The sequence below is a fragment of the Saccostrea cucullata genome, unplaced genomic scaffold (genome assembly GCF_032062105.1).
Source record: "Saccostrea cucullata isolate Sc308-1 unplaced genomic scaffold, CSIRO_AGI_Scuc_v1 ctg11752, whole genome shotgun sequence".
Lineage (NCBI taxonomy): Eukaryota > Metazoa > Mollusca > Bivalvia > Ostreida > Ostreidae > Saccostrea > Saccostrea cuccullata.
The window spans coordinates 1-20,193 of record NW_026922348.1 but is presented as its reverse complement, the minus strand read 5'-3'; the positions used below and the strand labels follow the sequence as shown (position 1 = coordinate 20,193).

General features: G+C 34.9%; 1 protein-coding gene and 1 pseudogene across 1 annotated transcript; one reads left to right on the top strand and one right to left on the bottom strand.

Annotated features, from left to right (window-relative positions):
• Positions 1-7,900: 7,900 nt before the first annotated feature.
• LOC134261666 (uncharacterized) lies at positions 7,901-8,892 on the bottom strand (annotated as a pseudogene).
• Positions 8,893-18,037: 9,145 nt separating this feature from the next.
• On the top strand, positions 18,038-18,994 carry LOC134261667 (uncharacterized). The gene is made up of 2 exons (XM_062744087.1): positions 18,038-18,369; positions 18,668-18,994. Exons 1-2 carry the CDS (start codon positions 18,282-18,284, stop codon positions 18,925-18,927), a joined length of 348 nt encoding a protein of 115 aa, XP_062600071.1. The 5' UTR covers positions 18,038-18,281; the 3' UTR covers positions 18,928-18,994.
• Positions 18,995-20,193: the final 1,199 nt, after the last annotated feature.

Sequence of the window (20,193 nt, the reverse complement as noted above, 5' to 3'; positions counted from 1 at the left end):
TTTTGTTCTAAGTAATTTTTTAGTCTTGATGTGCTGCCACATTAATAACAGCAGCACACGTTGTTTTGAAAGGTGCATTGATTTGGTTCATTTCTAATGATATAAGAAGATAACGAAGAGTAATAAACTATAAATGACTATTAAATATACCGGAGACCGGTATATATATCTGAAGCTGCACAGAGATAGTCCTTACAAGATGGGGATTTTTTTTATCTCCTTGTTTCATCAGTTTGTTTATTTTGATTTCAAATTGAAGAAATAAGATTAAAAAATTAAAAATATGTTCTATAAGTTACAACGACAATCAAAAGAACCACATGTCTTTGCAAGATTGTATCGCAAATAGGTAAGTCATGAGCAAGGTATGTATGCAAAAGTACTTAATGAATAGTGGGTAATATAAAAATATTTCTCAAGTATTTTTCATTCAACATGATGGCAAGGTAATCCAAAGCATTTTCTTTAATGCTCCTTACCAGATGGCAAGACTCAAACACGTTTTTTAAATATAAAAAGGAACATGCCATTACGTTACGTCATCGATGCCTGGCTTACCAAGTTTTGCTCTATTTACGACTTCACCAATTTAAACTTCCTTATTTGCAGAAATCAAACGACGCAGTTTACCAGACAATTTTTATTTTACAGACGTTTGATTTCAAAGTTTATTGGACCTTGAGTATATTTTCTGTTGTATCTTCAGATTGTAAGTTTTAAATTTTGATATTAAAACACCTAGAACAGGTTTTAAAACAACTTATTAACTATTTGAACTGTCGGTAAATTGTAGGTCAACCTACAAATTCTTTAATCTTTTGTAAGGCTAATATCTTAATATAAAACAGCATAAATTGTCGTCCAATATATCCATGTGTAAATTTTGCCGGGAGAATTTATGTCATACCTTGCATAGAACATTTTATGTCGACAGCAAAAAAAGCACATAAAATATAAATATATCTCACCGTACACATAATATCAGTCAGGAGTTCAACAAGTTCACGATGAATGAGCATTTTTAATGAGGACAATTTCTTTTAACGTCTTTAAACAGTTGGACTACCAACAATATGTATATTTCTGGTATTAGATATGGATTTTTTTCTAAATCTTAATATAAAAAATAACAAATGAAAATAAATTCTACAATAATCATAATACAAAAAATATAACTGATATTGATAACACAGGATTATATTATGCATATATATCCCAGGGTATAACACTGAACATCGGGGCCCAGCGAGGTATATCTTACCATTCAAAATAATCATATAAAGAAGTTATTTTTCAGTGTTCCTATTATAAATATTATTAGTGGGATTGAGTCCCGAGAAAAGACTTAAATTTGAAGTTCTTCTACTGATGTCTAATAAGATTTTTTTTTTAAATTATTCAAAAGGCTATTTATTTCACAGTCTAAAAGAATAATCTTAGATTTAAATTGTCGATTTAATTCAAAAGAACATTTCAAATGAAATTTTGCCGGGAAGCTTCTTAAAGTAAAGTATTGATTTAAGGTTTTATTGTATAAATATCAAGTAAAATTTCATTTTGCTGAAATCGATGTGGTACACAGCAGAAAGTAAACCAAGAAGTAACATAAAACTAGAGCACTGAGCTCACTAAAATTATACCCCCTCTTCTCAAATAATTTAAAAATTTGACGAGACTTACCTTGTAGGGACGATGTGAGATAGCAGTATGCATGCGCAACTTCAGTCTTCAAACTAAAACAATTGGTCATAATGTAATCATGTTGAATATAATTACCTTAATTAATATTACTTTTTGCATAATTGGTTTGATATCTATGAATATTTGAAGAACACATAATCCCTGCAGTATATCATAGAATTACAATCTGACTTCGACTTTACCTAGGTAAGTCTCGTCAAATTTTTAAATTCTATTTCGTCATAATTACTTCTGGATTTATGTAAGACTTCAAAGCATATTATGATCAAACGTTTCAAAACACAAGGAAAATCAAATGATCATAATACTATTCAACTTAATGAGAAGTCTCCCACTCTAACTTTTCTTGCAAAGTACACCTGAAGGAAAACTTTCACTTTCAACAATGATGTCTCTTTCATAGAATATGGAGAATGTTGTAGCATTGGTCCATCCAGCCTTCCTGAAAATTTTATCTACTGGCACAGCTGCTGAGTTCGCTTTTGACACTGAATCAGATCTTACACTGTGCGATCGAAATACATCTGTTTTAACCAAAGAAAGTTTCATCACCATTTTGGTCCATCTAGACACCGTGTCTCTCGTAACCGCCTTATGAGGTTTAACATAACTTATCAAAAGTGATTGTTCTCCATTTCTAATGGGTGCTGTGTTGAACAAATATTTTTTCACCACAACGTATATACAAAGTCTTACAGGAGACCATTTCTTCAACAGCCGTAGAACTAGGGATGAATCCAGAATATTTGGGTTTGTATGGTCTAATATTATAAACACCTCTCATATATCTAATTACAAGAGCATGGGATCCAAGCTGGTTCCATCTAACTTTATGCCCAATGCTGACAAATCCCCTCGAGCTGTATTGAGTGAACTGTAACTCAATTCATTATTAAAATGTAAAGTCTAGAATTCCAAAATATTGTTCACTGAATCAATTTTTCAATTTAAAGTAGTACTGAAACCATCTTTTAATGAATGTTTGCTACCGTTTTTCAGTTTCTGTTCTCCATGATGCCATAATAATGGAGGTAGTTGTTTCTGAAAATCCAAGAATTCTGTAAGTTCGCCGGACACTTGGCATGCAATCAAGGTCATTTTTCCCACAAAGTTTGAGCCTCTTTATTGTGAGGGTTTAGAAGTAGATCCTTCTTTCTTGGAAATAATATTGGATTCTTGACTATACTTTTCATTAATCCTGTGAACCAAGTCTGAGTGGGCAATACTGGGGCAATGATAATCCCTCTTGCCCGGTCTTCCTGAATCTTCTTGATGCACAACCCCATCAAACAAAAAGATAGGAAAATATAAACATAATCAAAACTCTCCAATTTAATGAAAATGCCTCAACATAATTACATTCTGGATCTTGTTTCCATAAGAAAAACGCTTCAACTTGTGCATTGAATCTTGATGCAAACAAATCTATATCTTAAAAAAGAGCTTGAACAAATTTGTAAGAATATATCATGATCTAACTGCCATGTAACTTAATCATTAAATTCTCTGGATAATTTGTCTGCTTCTACATGTGTGTTATTTTTCCCTGGAATATGAGAACACTTCAACCATATGTTCTGTCAGTGCACCATTCCCATATTTCCACTGCAAGCTTATTGTACATTTCAGATTTTATGCCACCCATATTATTCATATAACTAATGGAGGTAGTATTATCTGATAATATTCTTACATATTTGTTTTTCACAATATTCACAAAAGATCTCAAGGGAAAGTAAATTGCAAGCATGTCTAAGTAATTTATGTGATTTGACTTTTCTTCTTTCCATCTTGCACCTGTTTTGATATAATCTTGTGTGCATATTGCTCCCCAACCTGACAAAGATGCATAAGTTTGAGTGGTAATCTCTTGGTTTCCTCTAGAAATAATCTGATTTGAGAATGAATATTGGAACACCATCAGTTAAGCTCTTCTTTCATTTCCATAGTAATTGGCATTAAGGAATCAAAATTCCCTTTAGCTTCTTTTAAATGCTTTATTTTCTCTATTTCTAGCAATTTGTAATGTCATTTTTCCAATTCTTTAAGCTAAAAAACTCGAAATAATCAGTCCAGTGACTCGAGCCAGTTCTTATTTTTGTGTGATCTTTATTCATGAAACACTTACATGTTTCATAAATAATGTTTTCTCCTCAGTCAATTCAATAATCATTCTATTTTGAATTTATTCTATTTCCCGATGATGTGATACATTTTTGGGGTTCAAATTGACTTTTCTTTCTATGAATCACAAAAGGTATGCCTTATGTCAATTGATGCCATATAGCAATTTTCCTTGGCCAGATTTTCTGCAGACTCAAAGTATCCATCTTGAAATGATGGTAAACTACACGTTTATTAATATTTTTCAAATAGAGGATAACTCTGTATTCCCCATTTTTTTGGTCTAAATGAAAGAAATTGATCTGGTCCAGGAATTGCCTTAACAATAACTCATTTTTTTTTTATATAAATTCTTAATTTCTTTATATATCACTTCAGATTCTACTGAGTTAAACCATAGACCTAAAACGAAAAACTACAATATATTTTTATCTGATGTATTTTCGTTTTAGGTCTATGGTTAAACACAGGTTCATACAAACTACATTTTGTTGGAGCAATATTATGTACAAATTCTATTTTGCAGATTTCAACTATATGTAATATATTTTTATCTGATGTATTTTTTCCCATTCCTTGGAAAAATATTTTAATCTACCTGCATAAAATTCAATACTTTTCTCACTAGCTATATAGCCTCATCATTTATTGAGACTTGGTTTTCTGTTCTGTTGTGGCAGCGTACTGCTCTTCCTCAAGTTCTTTGGATAGAACTAGCCACTACTTCCACCACTGCACAGGGACTTGCTCCTGGCGTGTAAAAAATATTTATGAAAAAAAAAACGATATACTATAAAACTACACAAGGGAGGACGCCATTTTGGACCCCTTCCTCGCTTCAACCTCTGTTTTCGTTATATTTTGCCGTATTTTACTGACTCACCGCCTGGGATCTGTTCAGAAATGATTCTTCTAAAACCTTATGCTTAAATTTCCCCCTTGGAGCCTCTGCAACACACATTTCTGACTAAAAATAATCCAAACGCGCTCATTAGGACAGTTGGTATGGACAGAAAGCGAAAGTAACCTCGGCGTTTTACATTCGAAAACGGAATTAGATCATTCGGCAATCCTACGGCTGACTTCGAATGTGCTTTCGCTTTCTGTCCATACCAACTGTCCTAATGAGCGCGTTTGGATTATTTTTAGTCAGAAATGTGTATTGCAGAGGCTCCAAGGGGGAAATTTATGCATAAGGTTTTAGAAGAATCATTTCTGAACAGATCCCAGGCGGTGAGTCAGTAAAATGCGGCAAATATAACGAAAACAGAGGTTGAAGCGAGGAAGGGGTCCAAAATGGCGTCCTCCTTTGTGTAGTTTTATAGTATATTGTTTTTTTTCATTAATATTTTTTACACGCCAGGAGCAAGTCCCTGTGACCACTGTTTCTGTTTGAATAATTTGGATTGCATGCAGTGTTGTTGTTATAATAATTTCCACGTCCTCTAGGTCTACCACTCCTGAAACGTTCCTTATTCTCCCTTGGAATGATCCTCCTCTGTTCAGCTTATGACCAATCTTATTAAAATCTTCTATTTCTTTTGCAGTTTTTGAAATATCGTCACCAAATTACCATGACATGTAAGATACAGTCTGTGCACACAAATGCAAGTATTCAGGCTTGATAAGCTCTCGTCTTGTCATATTCACTTGTATGTTTGCATGTACAAAGAGTGATAAACTATCATTGCATTCATCTTTTATTTTCCCAATTTTATTTTATGTGACTCATCCAATTCGCTCTCCAAGTCTGCCTTTGTTCACAACTTTGGTCAACATAATAGAACCTTTAACGACAGAGGTTTGTATGTTTTGCATTTTTCTATCTATAGTTTTTGCTTCTTGGGATATAATATCCCAAACTAGTTGGTTTGCTTCACAACTATGAAGACCTTCGCAGTTTTCTGGTCTTGCATTTTTTCATCTTTAATCATATCTGAAAATCTATCTTCATTCATTCCATTTCTAAACAAATCCCTTATATTTGTAGCCAAAGTCTCATCTATTTTTACATCACACACTTCTCTGCTTTTAAATCTTTTACTCAAGTTCTTAAAACGACTTGTATTTTCTTGAACAACTTCTATGTCCAATTGATAACTCTTCCTTTTCCCCGAAGCATTATCTGAATTTTCAACGTTATCGTCGGTACGCTGAACATTAATACAACTCTCGTCGTATGCTTGATCACCATCGTAACCTTCATAATCCTCACATTCTTGAAATCCGTTTTCTATCATATTGATTTATTGTTCAATATTTACATTTCCAATGTCTTTGTCCGAGATAAAATTACCAATTGTAAATGTAATTGATTTCCTCATGAATGTTTTGGCGCGGTTCCAAAAAAAACCACGTGCAAGGCGGGACAACACCTAGAGAGAAACAGGCTTGGAGCCCGTGGATTGGCGGAATCAAAGCATGTAAATATAAGGAATAACTGTCAGATTTTTCGAATTCATGAAGATGATCAATGGATTGGCTTGTGTGATAATTTTATGCATAAAGGCCTTCGGAGTTTATGCAAATTATCACACAAACCAATCCATTGATCACTTCATGAATCCGAAAAATAAGACAGTTATTCCTTAAATGTACCAATTTGTTCATCTTGTTTCTTCTGGTTTTCAAGTATTGTATTTAGTAGTACTGTTATTTAGCATACACATAAGGATGTATTCGCTATGACAAAAGAATTGACCTATAAGAGAGAACAATTTCTCGGAAAAAGTGACATTTAAATATTATCAAAGATGAAAAACACTTGAAAATAACAGGGATTGCCCAATGCGCACATTACCTTGTAGCATTCAATGACAAACAAGCAAAGGAAATTTAGAAACTATTTTATTTGGCTGAATGGGCCACGGCCGCTGAAATGAGGGAGCCGAGGCATCAATATTCTGCCTTGTAATGGCATCCCTAAAAATGCAAAGGGAACCCTGGGAACAGAACTGCCCAAATACGAGTAAGCGAAAATGTATCGCCAACTAAAGGACTAGTCACAAGCAAATGCAAGGCGCCAAATTACATGTAAGTAAATGACTAGCACTATGACCCCATAACTAGTCATAGCGCAGCCATGGCCCAAACTCTCCCTGTGCTGGTGAAACCTTTAATTCCGGGTATGAAAGGAAAACCTGAAACCCTTGCTGTAACCTTTATAAAGTTGTTACCTAATTCTGAAAGGTGTTACTGTACCTTGTCACCTAAAACCACTTTGGACGATCGGGGCGGATCTCAGGGTACCTAATAAATCTCTCCCGGCCTTTATTTAGAAATTCGCGACACTGCCATTAAGGCGCTTTCTTAACTGCATCACACCTTGCTGATTAATGCCCCCCCCCCCCCAATGTCGCCGAGGTAAGATTTGAGAACATACTATAATAGTCACTTTACCAGTTTCCGCAAAATTTGAGTAATCCACCCATATCTCTAAATTCTAAAAAATAAAAATTACAAAATATTGCTCGATTTGTAATCAAATCAAGTATTCTTAACATTTAAAAAGGCCACGATAAATTAATTAAACGTGTTATTTACATGTATATTTTCTATTGAAGTAATTAACGGTAATTTCTATTCACTGATACTGTTTTGTCTTTGAACATTTTTCCCGGGGGCAAATGCCATGCATCATACATTGAAAAGTAAATAAATACGCTCAATATTAACTCCTTTACACAATATAAATTTCCCAATGTCCAAAAAATGTTTGCACCTATGTAGAGAGGGACCTTAAATCTACCAACTTACCCCTTCCAGAAACAGGTATGTGAGGGGATCACAGGATCTGATTTTAATCAAATTGAGGTATTTGTTACCCCCACAATAAATAACTAAGCGAGGAAGGTCGTCAATCTTGAGCAAAATCCTGATCTTTGAAAAAAATTTAGGTTAAGCGTGGGGGGGGGGGGGGGGGTGTCAAATAGGGGCAGCCTCTCTTCCCAGGGTTTTTTCTTTATTAAATGTAACTCGCTGAGTGGCTTCGTTAATAAAATATACCTTAAAGACTCAGGATTCTCACAATCGTATGCTTGTCTACTGTCTAGGGCCCTTGTAAGTTGTATAACAGAGCTAAAAAACCAAAATGAAAACCTTCCAAGTAATTCAGGTGCAAAATGTGTCGAGAGGATAATTTGTTGAGCAGTTTGCAAGGCTCGCAATTTTAAGGGGGGCTATACTATTGATGTCTAAAAGACTGGGTTGAACTCGATGCGGGTCTGTTATAGGTATTTGGGGCTGTTGAGTTTCTGAGGGCAAGGAGCACCATGCTGACTGCGTGTTTGCCAACACAAGATTTGATGGAGAGCGAGTTATATTTTAGTGCTTAGTGTGTGGGTGTGACTGTGAGCAAAGGATACAAGTGTGACTGTACTGACATTGTTGTCTTGGACATGCGCCTTTATAATTAAAATCATAACACTTGAGTGAAGGAGGATTGGGTTCTGATCCCTGCACAGTCTGCACCGTCATGGGTCTGTTGTACATATAGAGCAACCACAACTCTTGGTCAACTACTGCAAATGATAATACAGGATTACGCTCTTTTTAAAGTCGGAACTGGATGTCATAGTCCCGCCAGCCCAACCCCATAATACGACTGGCGCCTAACCGTATTGTGTGCATATATTTTAACAAAGATACTGCTGCATGGGGATGAGCGGATGCATAAATTGTAGAAAAGATAAGGAAAGCGTCAGTCCATACTTGTATGTCCGTAATGGGTTTTGCTTTAGGCTTAGTCGTGACTGCAAGTCTCCGGTTTTTTCGAGAAAAATATTTGGTGTCATCATTACGGTCAGTTTCTGGGACATTATTAAGCAGTATACCTAAATTTATGTACTCCCCATTGACAATCTTTATTTTTACATTGTTTGGGACGTTATGTCCTAACTCATTGTCATAGCTGGGCACAGCTGCCCTACATGCACTAGAAATAATTGTATCACCTGATGTTTCATCCAAAATAGGGGAGGATGCTGGTTCTACTACACCCCCCTGTGATTTCTTTATCAAAGCTGCTACGCTTTCAGTGACCTGTTTCAGTTGGTCTGCTGTCAACATCGCTGGTTGCAGAGATGCTGGAAGGCTGCTAACTGGTAGTGAAAATGGTCATGTGCTGAAGGATCCAACAGCAATGAAGGAACAGCCGATGCTGCAGCAACAGCATTCGCCGATCGAGGACCCCGTCCTCTTCTTTGACCTTTCCTTGGCGTGGGCTGACTATTGCCGTCTGCTTTGCGCTTCGGCATTCTGTCTATCTGTAGTCGTCTCGCATTAAAAATATAGAAAATATCCTTTAGGCCAAAATTTTTTTATTGGTTGTTTTACGGATCCGCCGACCCCATTTTTCTAAGTTTTGGAAAAAAAAATAAAAATTCCATTCAATCCTTTTTTTATAATCGCCGATCGAACTTTACTTCAATCATATTAAAAAAATCCGGAAATGACCGTACATTGTTTGAATTTTACTTAGTTTTGATCAGAATCATGTAAACGCTTCCACTATTGACCCTTTAAACAAAAACTCTGCAAGCGTTTTATAGTCAGAGATGAAATAAGTATGACGGCCATGTGAAACATTTTAGGTTTTTCAAAACAGAATATAAATGTTTTAAGGACAGTAGTAAATGTATGACGGTTTTTATGGGCTGATCAGGCTGGTGATTATTCTATTATGATGTTATCTGATCAGCAAATGGAGTGTGGTGGTTGAGGAAATTACAGCCAAAACCAACGAATCTGATGTCATCACTTGCACTCCATCCGACACCCATAACTTTTCTTTGAGGGTTTGGCGAATTTTTAAACAGTTATATCTAATGGTTAGTTAACAGTTCATATATTATTTATGACATTTTAAAAGAACATGTTTGACTGTATTTTAAAAATCTGCAAGACGTGTTGTCGATTGTTAAAACGTCAGAGAAATAAAAGATTTTTTTATCATTGTACAGGTATGAATCTATCAAATGATGTGAAAGAAATGTTTCTTAAAGTTTTAAATTTTAGATTTGGAAAAGGAACTGACTCATCAGGATGTTCTAAGACAAAAAATGTTTGTATGAGAGTCATAGGAATGTGAAACCCTATGGGGATGACTTATCATTCTGGTAAGTTTATTTGTGTCCATTAATTGTGCACTGAATTTTAGTTTTATACTGTTTAATACTGTTTAAGAAAAGGTATTATGTGAATTTGATTAAACTTTTTATTATTTTACAGGGGGTTGCATGTGTAAAATTTGCTGAAGTGTGTTCTTCTGTGGCAATGTAGACATAGCAGTGAGAGGACACCCGTATCCAGTCATAGACATACACAGAAAGTTTAGCATTGTTCTCATATGTCTCTCTGCTCGGAGAATCATTCTCTTTTAGTGAGGAATGCCAAGAAAGACATTTCTGTGCAATGTTCTGAGGTTGATTTCCCCAACTGCTTTGATATGCTGCATATTAAAGTTTTGAACATTGAACACGTCTTTTTCTTCTTCTTCTTTTTTTTTTTTTTTTTTTTTTTGTAGCCACCCAATGGACATTTTCCAAAAAAAAAATCCGTAAAACAACTAATAAAATAAAAATGGCCTTACCACGTTTACAAAACAGCAAAAGCTAAATCATCCGTAATTATAATTCTGTATAGAATCAAGACTGTTATTATTAGGCTATTAAGAAATTATATATAAACACGTGCTGCTCCGCATGGCCGCATGGCCGCATGGTTTGCCTAGATTTTTTTTTGTTTGAACCAATCCGTCGAAACTACATCAAATATCTATGCTTCGAAGCGTAAAATGTGCTAAGAACATTTTCCAAAACTTATAAACCTAAGATAAATATTTTTTTATAAGGTAGACCAGCTAAAACAATGAAAATGATTTGCTGATTCAAAAACACATCCTTACCTTTGAAAGTTTCAGCGTCGACTGATGACACAACGTGGTGTGACGTCAAATGTAATATTAAGGTAACACTAATAAGACCGGGAAAGAGAGGAATAATTCTATACGGGTTGGCTAACATACATTGTCAGCCGAACCCGATCAAAATAAAAAATAAGGTACTTGTATTTCAATTTGATTAATGGCTTTAACCTTGATTGGCAGGCGCGGATCCAGGATTTGGAGTTAGGGGGGGCGCCAAAATAGGCAAGGGGTCTGGGGTCCAGGGCATAGACCTGGTAGGGGCCCAGGGGGCGAAGCCCCCGGAAGCTCCTGGATTTTAGAGATTTTGAAGGGTTAAAATGAGGTCTACCAAAGCCCAGGTGGGGGCCCAGGGGGCGAAGTCCCCGGAAGCTCCTGGATTCTAGAGATTTTGAAGGGTGAAAATGAGGTCTACCAAGTAGACATATTTGATTTACGCTAACTTTGACAATTTTAGGGGGGGCGCGCGCCGGGTGCGCCCCCCCTTAAATCCGCCACTGATTGGTGTAATCCCATTAATCTTTATTTGTTGTTTTCTACCGTATATATGTCTAAATTTTTCAAATTTGTATTTTATACCTAAAATTTATTATTTACAACTTTACAATAACTCCAAAGTTGGCTGAAACACCATTTTGTCCGCTTTTTGCATGAATTTTGGCTTAGAAGTCCTTCAGGGCAGACCTGCCCCTAAATAAAATTGTGATATTTTGATACGTTATGATGTAAGGATTGATTTAAGATAGGATTTTTTTAGGGACACCCTGCCCTAGGGTCGAAATTCACAAAAAAGCCTACAAAAAATAGGAAAACTGATTTCGAAAATCTGCTTCAAATTTATAATTTTCATTCTTATAGACGAACTAGCCCAGTTGATATATGAGTTGGTTTTACACCGTGAAATGCTTCTTTTTAAAGTCGGGGGTTCGAATCCACCTGGCACCACACTTTTAAAGTTTTAATTTTCGCCTTTTCAAAGACTATTTTAACTTTTTTTAATAGACTTGTGTATTTTCCGTCAGTTATCTATCCTTTATGTTTGCCCATTCTTGATACAAGAAAAACTAAAGAGATGTCAATTCGTAGCAATCAAATGTACAGTTGTCAGTCAGTAAATTGTAAATGTTTGATTGAATTAAGATGTAAAAATTCTTTTCTTCCCGCCCTGACTAATTTTAAACTATGTTTGTTTCTAGAAGGGTAGATCTAAGCTGAACTTGAATTTGTTTGAAAGGACTTTTTCATTTTTTTTTTACACATTATATCTATATAACTCCACATTGCATTTACATTTATTTTGACATTCGCTATGTTATGCTACTAAGCCGACTGTGAAAATGATTTGAATACCATTTTCGTGTATACTCACGCGTAGAAATATACACGGAGAAACGTGCGTTACCGTTACGTCACAATAGGGCTACAACGACGTTAGTAAAAGTATAACAATATTGGGCAGCGAGAAATTCAAATATTGAGTTTATATTTAGTGCTTCCAAACATGTTAAATGTAAATGGAATGTTTTTAAGCTTAGCGCGCTTCATAAAATATGCCTACGTGACAAGTCTGTCTGATTCACACATCAATAACTCACACAAAACTTTAAAAAATTCCTTATAGATAAATGCAAATTGAAAGACTTTTTAATGTAGTTTTACACGTATTATTTATTTTAACAGAAGGCACACATATAAGTGAGGACCCACGACTTCCAGTCTACAATGAAGCGCATTGAAGTGGTAAAATTTTCTGTTTGGATGGAACGTTTTGAGCTATCTTTAGACACGCCCATTTCTTTAGAAAGGAAAACTCGGTCAAATGATTCAATCGAATACCTGTAGAACAGGTATTTCATAAATATAACATCCAATGAAATTGAATGTCTACATAAACACCGAGTAAGCTCGTGTTCGACTGATACATGTGCTATGCTAACTCCAATAAGCATGATAAAATCATAATTATGTACAAATTCGTTGCAATGCGTGTTTTACATAAGCGTGAACTCTATACATAGCTCTTTCTTATTTAAAACTCTTAATTTCAATGTAACTAATGTTGCTTGTCGCGGGAAGTGTAGTGTCCTAAAACATTACAGCGGATATTCCTTTCTCGTTTCTAAAGAAATGGGCGTGTCGTTATGTTATAATTGACGTTCAAAACATGACTCAGAACGTTTCGTCCAAACGGAAAATTTTACCACTTCAATGCGCTTCATTGTAGCTTTTCTACACAGAGTATAGCATAATTGGCGGCGTTACTCTGGTTGGTATTGGGGCCATTAGTTTAAATGCTGTAAGAAATGCCTGGGTCTGTTGGCAAAGCGTGACAACAATGACGAAGAAGAAGAAAAACAAGAAGAATACAGACGAGTAATGTACAAGAAAGCTCGTCAAGCCTTTGGGGCTCCTGCTATCAGACCATTGTAGAAAGAAGCTGCAGATATAAAATAGAAAATCAAAGATCTACTGAATGATCCATACTGCAAATTTAATCTTTGGAATAGATAATTAAAGAAAAACTTTAATTTTTGCAAGAATGACATTTCTTGATAAATGATTTACCAGTGAATGTCCTTTACCTAATAATGTATGCATAAGATTTTTATTATTTTGAAAATTGAAAATGAACAGATTCACATGAATTTTTTTGTGTTTATTGTTAAGTTAAGTTTGTCGACATAAATTGGATGGAATTGTACATTCAGTTGAAATTATTTTGACTTTTTATGTAAGGGGCTGGAAAAATGTTATATAAGTAGCTTATGAAATTGCATTAATAACATTCTGCAAGTAATTTAGAAAAAAAATAATACAAGAACAACCATATACGTGTTTTTTCTTTACTTTGTTCACCCGTTTTTTGATTATTAAAAATATTTATGCATATTTACAATTGACTTGAAATTCGGATATTTTGAAAATATTTTTTAACGTACGATAATTTTTAGATTTGACACGAATTCATGTCAAAAACAAAAAGGCGTTGAATTCTGCTGAGTAAGACTCCACAGATTAAAGGTCAAAATTGCTGGTATCCAAAAAAGGCCTTGTCACAAGTAATAAGTGAAATATGAAAACCCAACTACTAACATTTCAAAAGTTATGACCAAGGTTAAGGTTTTTTGAAAATGAGTTAAACTGTAATGTCAGGGTCAAAAGGTGGTAACCAAGGAAACTCTTCACAAGAAATAACCTGTGAGATGAAAGCCCTAGTAACTTTCTTCGATTACGGGGACATAAAAAACTACATCACTTCTGATTGGTCTTTAAATAATATTTTTATGCCCTTGGATCGAAAGATCCCGGGGGTATATTGTTTTTATTCTGTCTGCCTGTTGTCAACTTTAACCTAGCCCATAACTATTGAGTGGTTGGGGTTATATGGCTTTAATATTTCACAGGTGTATTCCTTGTGACCTTTCTTTGGGCACCACTAAATGACCTTAGAGTTTGACCTACTCTTACAAAAAATACCAAACTTTAACCTTGGACATAACGTTTATCATTGAAGATTAAAAAAAAAAACTCCTCTAGGAGTCCGTTTGCAGTCTTTCCCTTTAGCCTCTAATAAACCTGTAAGACATGCTACTCAGCTGAATTTACAAAGAAGGTTCAGACTGTCTCGTTTATTTGCTCAATGCACAGGGCTCGCAACGGAAGTAACTGGTGAACAGGGGATGTTTACTCCTCCTAAGCACCTGATCACACCTTTGGAATTGGAGAAGTTTTGTGCTTTATGTCACGTACAATGGCTTGTAGTGTTTATGGATTTTTTTAAATTTAAAATTTTAGAATCTTCATTAGTCCTTTATGAAAGAGCCTGACCTTACTCTCTTATTGTAAAACCTTCTATACAACGTCCCCATTGTTAAATTATTTGCTCTTTAGAAAATATACTATGATGGACAAAAGTTTTAAGACGTGCAAAATTAGATTTTTTAACGATATACATTAACTTAAGATTATATAGAAGGGGTGATTTATTGTTATGTCACAAACGTTATTGGATTTGATTTTTGTAACTATCTGATAAAAACACCTGTTGCTTTCGTTATAATATTTAATCACATGCTTAAAGCCCAAAGGTAAAAAATAAGATTTATTTTGAGTGGAATTATCAATAATCACCTTCAATGTCAATTATAAGATCTCTAGAAATGTAGGACCAATTTGTGTAATATAAGTGAAGGGATAAAAAAGAATTAATTGTAGCCCTTTCTCATAAGAATGGATTAGGGTGAATCGTGTCACCTTTTTTATTTTGGTTACCCCCCGTTCACACAGAGCTGCGACTCTACAGCGATCATCCCGATCAAGCCACGATCTTAATTTTTTGGGGATCGGGGTAGATCGCAGCCGATCGGCGTCTAAAAAGAGCAATTTGGCAAATTATGGTTCTTCGTTACGACCGTACTACGATGTCTCTACGTCTAACTCGCTGCTAACACGCTTCTAATGCGATGTTACGCAGACTGTTGCCGACAAGCAGCCGTGTTTACTGCGTTTATGCTACGCTGCCACTACGACATCGAAGACCATACTACGACGCTACACAGACCTAGATGACTGTACCGCGATGCCGCTACGGTGATGCCGATCATATTACGATTGCATTACGCTTCTAGTACGATTTTGGCGATGATGTAAATATATCTTACAACGACAGATTTTTGTAGTACGATTTTAGCGATGATACATATCTTGCGACCGCAGTTTTTTTTTTTTCGATCTTTACCACATGGTTTAAGGGCATTTTCAATTGTAACTGTAACAAGATGTGAAAATTATCAATTGCAAATGATCATCAAGTAAAATGTCAATCTTTATATATAGTTTATAGATGATGATTGGTCAAATATTAGCGGTATAAGAACAAACTCCTGTCTGATAGGTCGTGATATGATCGGCGTAAGGTCATTCAAGGTCTTCGTGGGATCTTCAGGAACGTAGAGAGATCGTAGTGAGAACGTAGTACGAACGTAGAGGGAGCATTGCATAAGCGTACTTGGTAAGTTCCTACGCTCTTACGACGCTTTTACTACGATCACGAAGATCTCTCTACGATGCTTTCGCGCTGCCTGTACGATTACGGCGCTTCTACTGCGCTCTTTTTACGACTAAACCCCGATTCTTGTTGGCCACGATCCCGCTACGCTTGTTTTGAACATGTTCAAAATAAGCGTGGTGAGAGCGTAGAGCTCTCCGATCATGAAGACCCTACTGCGATCATAATACGCTTATGACGACACCACGACGTTTCTTCTGCGATTTGTCACGATTGGCCACGCTTTCGGTTACGCTTTGATCGTAGTAGAAACGGCGCCTATGTGTGAACGGGGGTTAGTTCTTATGCACTCACATGTCCAAGATGTGTTTCACCCCCCTAAAATTCTCAGTGTATTTTTTTTAACGTAACTTGACCCTCATATTGGAAAGCAATAAGATAATAAAAGTGAAATCCATTTCATCCAAATTGGAGAGCAATAGGATAATAAAAGTGAAATCCATTTCATCCGAGCTCCTATAAAATCGGCTGATTTACAACGTGTGTCATAATAAGTTCTATATCTGCCGAGAAGGAAAGGTAATTAAGGTTATAGTATATTTCTACTTAAGTCCTCACTTTCATGATTTTTTCAATTCTTTGGCAAATCAACAAAAGTATGATAAAAAATCCAACCATTTAACTGACTAATCTTGCAATGTTTTTTATAATTACCAGCATTACCCCCTTTTGGGGATATATAGTTTTTGTCCTGTCCGTCCGTCTGTTTTTTGTTTGTCTGCAAAAACTTTAACCTTGGCTGTGACTTTTGAGTGGATGGGGTTATGTTTTTCATATTTCACAGATGTAATCCTTGTGACAGGACCTTTCTTTATATACCACCAAATTTAACCTCGTAACCTTGACCTTGGTGTTGGACCCATATTTACCAACAATTTCAGAAAATTAACCTTGGCAATAACTTTTGCATAGGTAGTGCGACGAATTTCAAACTTCACATGTGTATTCGCTGTGACAAGACATTTCATTGAGTGTAAAATATTTTTGAATTGACCTTAGAGTTTGTCCCACTTTTAAAAATATCAGCCTTGACCATAACTTTTGAGACGTTAGTACTAAGATTTTCATAATTCATAGGTGTGTTTCTTGTATAAGAACCTTCCTATTGGTACCAACAATTTTTACCTTGTGACCTTAGAGTTTGACTTGCATTTGAAAACCTTCAACCCTCCCTATAAGCTGTTATAAGGGGACATCAGTGTTTCACAAACACCTCTTGGGTTTTGATGTTGAAAAATTATTTTGCATAAATTATTATAGGTCATGCACCTTAATTTTCGATTTGCTATTTATAACAATACTTTCATTTGAAATATTTTCTTAGGTTGAAAGAATGGCATTTAAGAAGAAAAAGACATGTGAACTCTTGTTAATAATAATCATATCATGTTCTGGTAGGTTTTCATTAAAGATTATTGAACATATTTCGTAAGGGTATTTATTTAAGAAAATATTTATCAGATTAATAACTTTAAAAAAAATAATGTATTATTTAAAAAAAAGGAATATCTATTAAAATCATGCTTTGATGTGAAAATTAAATGAATTGAAATTGAATGGAAATTCGTTTCAATCCTGGTAAACAAATGTGTTTATGATAAGCCAATTTAACTGAAGTGAATACACTGTCTTATTGCCAAGGTTTAAAAACTGATTAACGTGAGAGTGCAAGGATATGTCAATCAAACCCGCCGAAAAATTTGAAATTTCAATATCTTTTAAACGAAATAAGATTTTTAATTAATTTTTGTGTGAAATGCTATTAAAATATATAAGTCGTAATATTATAGAGAAAATAATAACTTCAAATCTGTGTCCAAGTACCTTTAAAACTTTTAGAATTTAAACAAATAATAGTGGTCATGTGTAAAGCTCTATGAAATATGAATCCAGCTTTACTTTGCATGTATATTATCTTATAGACAATTTCTTGAGTAAAAGGACTAATAATGAAGAGGAGACTTTGACAGAACTATTAGATGATGAAGAGAAAACAGCATTTTCATTCAATTGATTTACTTACATTTTTACGCAAGTTAAAAATTTTTATTTTAAAATTGATCAGAAGAAGAAGCACTGTGAGAGACTTGTAAGCCTGATGTAACATTAAAAATGGTGTGAAACTATTTTCAATCCTTGATAGGTACAACAGTAAAAACAACATCACCAACAACAATTACAACTACAAAGGCAGCGATTAAATTCTCAACAGGTACATCTACATTTGTTTCGAAAGTAACAACATCAAATACAACAACATCAACATCTCCGAGTAAAGCAAAATTATCTAAGAGAAACCAAACTACATCTTCAACCAGACCGGAACAAAAATCAACAACAAAAATAACAAAAACTTTAACAGAAACAACGTCACCACTGCCAATAGTTAAATCAATAACAACAACAACAACACCAAGAACGACACCTTCAGCTAGGTCAACTTCAATAACAGCATCGAAAAGAACAATGATGACGTCATCAATGAAAACAGCGAGAGCAACAACGAGAAAAATACTGACACCAGCAGTTACAACTATGAGTTCAGTACAGCAAAGTATGTTCAGAACATAAACGTGTTTTTGTTTAAAAACTGTATCTCATGTACAACTCAGGGATAAAACGAGGATGCAAGTTGTAGCACAATGAAATGCTAGTACATAGTATTGAGAAGTGGGGCAGAAGGGGAAGGTGTATTTTCCCCACTCTTTTTCGAAAAAAAAATCTTTTACAAGAATTCCATTAAAACGTCAATTGACCCCTCCCCTCTTCTTTAAAGTCTGGTCTGTTATAACCTATGCTATTTTTATAAATTTTAACACATTACTAATTTCAGTAAATTATTTTTTCAATAGACTCAGGCATGGATGGGGACCCAGAACGACCAGTATGGCTCTCCTTCACGGAGTATAGAATAATTAGCTGTGTTTCTGTGGTTGTTATTGGAGCCATTGGTTTGTGCTGTAAGACATGTTTTGGTCTGCTTGCCAAACGCAGCGATGATGATGACGACGAAGAAGAAGAAAAACACCGACGAAAAATGTACAACAAAGCTAGAAAGGCATTCGGACCTCCAGTTATCAGACCGATGTATATCGAACTTCGAAAGACATGAGCTCTCAAAATCAAATGAAGACATCGAAGAATAATACAAATTACAAATTGTTCTTTTGAATAAAGATATACATAATTCAGTTTTTTCCCCTAAAAATACATTTGGCTTTTTTAAATTCTATCATCTAAAATGTTAACCTTACTTTATGAAAATCGTTTTATTTTCTATCGCCCATTTTACCTTTTTATACAGCAATATACCAGGAATCCTTGCATATGGAATTTACGTATTGACCTAATTCACCAAATTAGGGCGGGTATTGGCCAAAGATTTTGTACTGGAATATATTGCAATATTTTCAATAAAAATTAAAATGGCATTTAAAAAAATTATATTAATTTCTATTTACATGAAGAATATACATAACTATGAAAAGAAAACAAAAAGGGATTAAAAAAAATCTTAATTTAATTACAGTTATGCAGCTAAATACACCCATACAAGAGTTCTGTCTTTCTGATGGTTTAATCATAGATCTTTATGACAACTTCTACTTACAAACAGCAAACATGTCTCGACTTTGTGGTTGCAATATAAAGTTAGGCAGTATAAACGTAAGAATATTTTTGCAAAAATGAAAACCACATAACCAAACAATTTTATTAATATTGTAAGCTCCCCACGGATGGCCATCCTGGAATGGGGGATATACAAAGTAATAACACAACACTTTTCAAGGTCACTCCTTATTTCTTGCTTAATGTTTGACAGTAATGCAACTTCTCAGGAAGGACAAGGCTTGGTATCAGTTTAATAATTGGTTTATTAATTGATCATTCAACAGGAAATAACAGCAGGTAAACAAACATCTATAGTGGATACATAAAGAATTAATATTCGTTTTGGTCCGTAGTGTCAAGGATAAAAATGGTAAGGAAGTTGACATTAAAAGGCTCTAAAAATCTAACATCAGGTGTCAAGTGTGTTGGGAGATAATTTACAGTTGTCTCACCTAGGATTAGGCTACTACTGCTATATGTTGCCGATGCAACTTATCTGCCAGAGACTGGCAAGGCACTTGTATTTATAACCCTCGGAAGTAGTCATGTGATACAAATTGACCAACGAAACAGTTGTAGGGTGTCACTCAACCAATCGCAGCGCTGTACGGCGCCGTACAAAAAGAGATCTGTCAAACAGTGTCAAACAAGGCTGTCGTACAATGAGGATAATAACCACAAAACGGAATTAAAATGTGAAAAGACAAAATAACCAATAAATATGGATTTCAAAAGATGTATCTATAATAAGTAAGTAAACATTTCA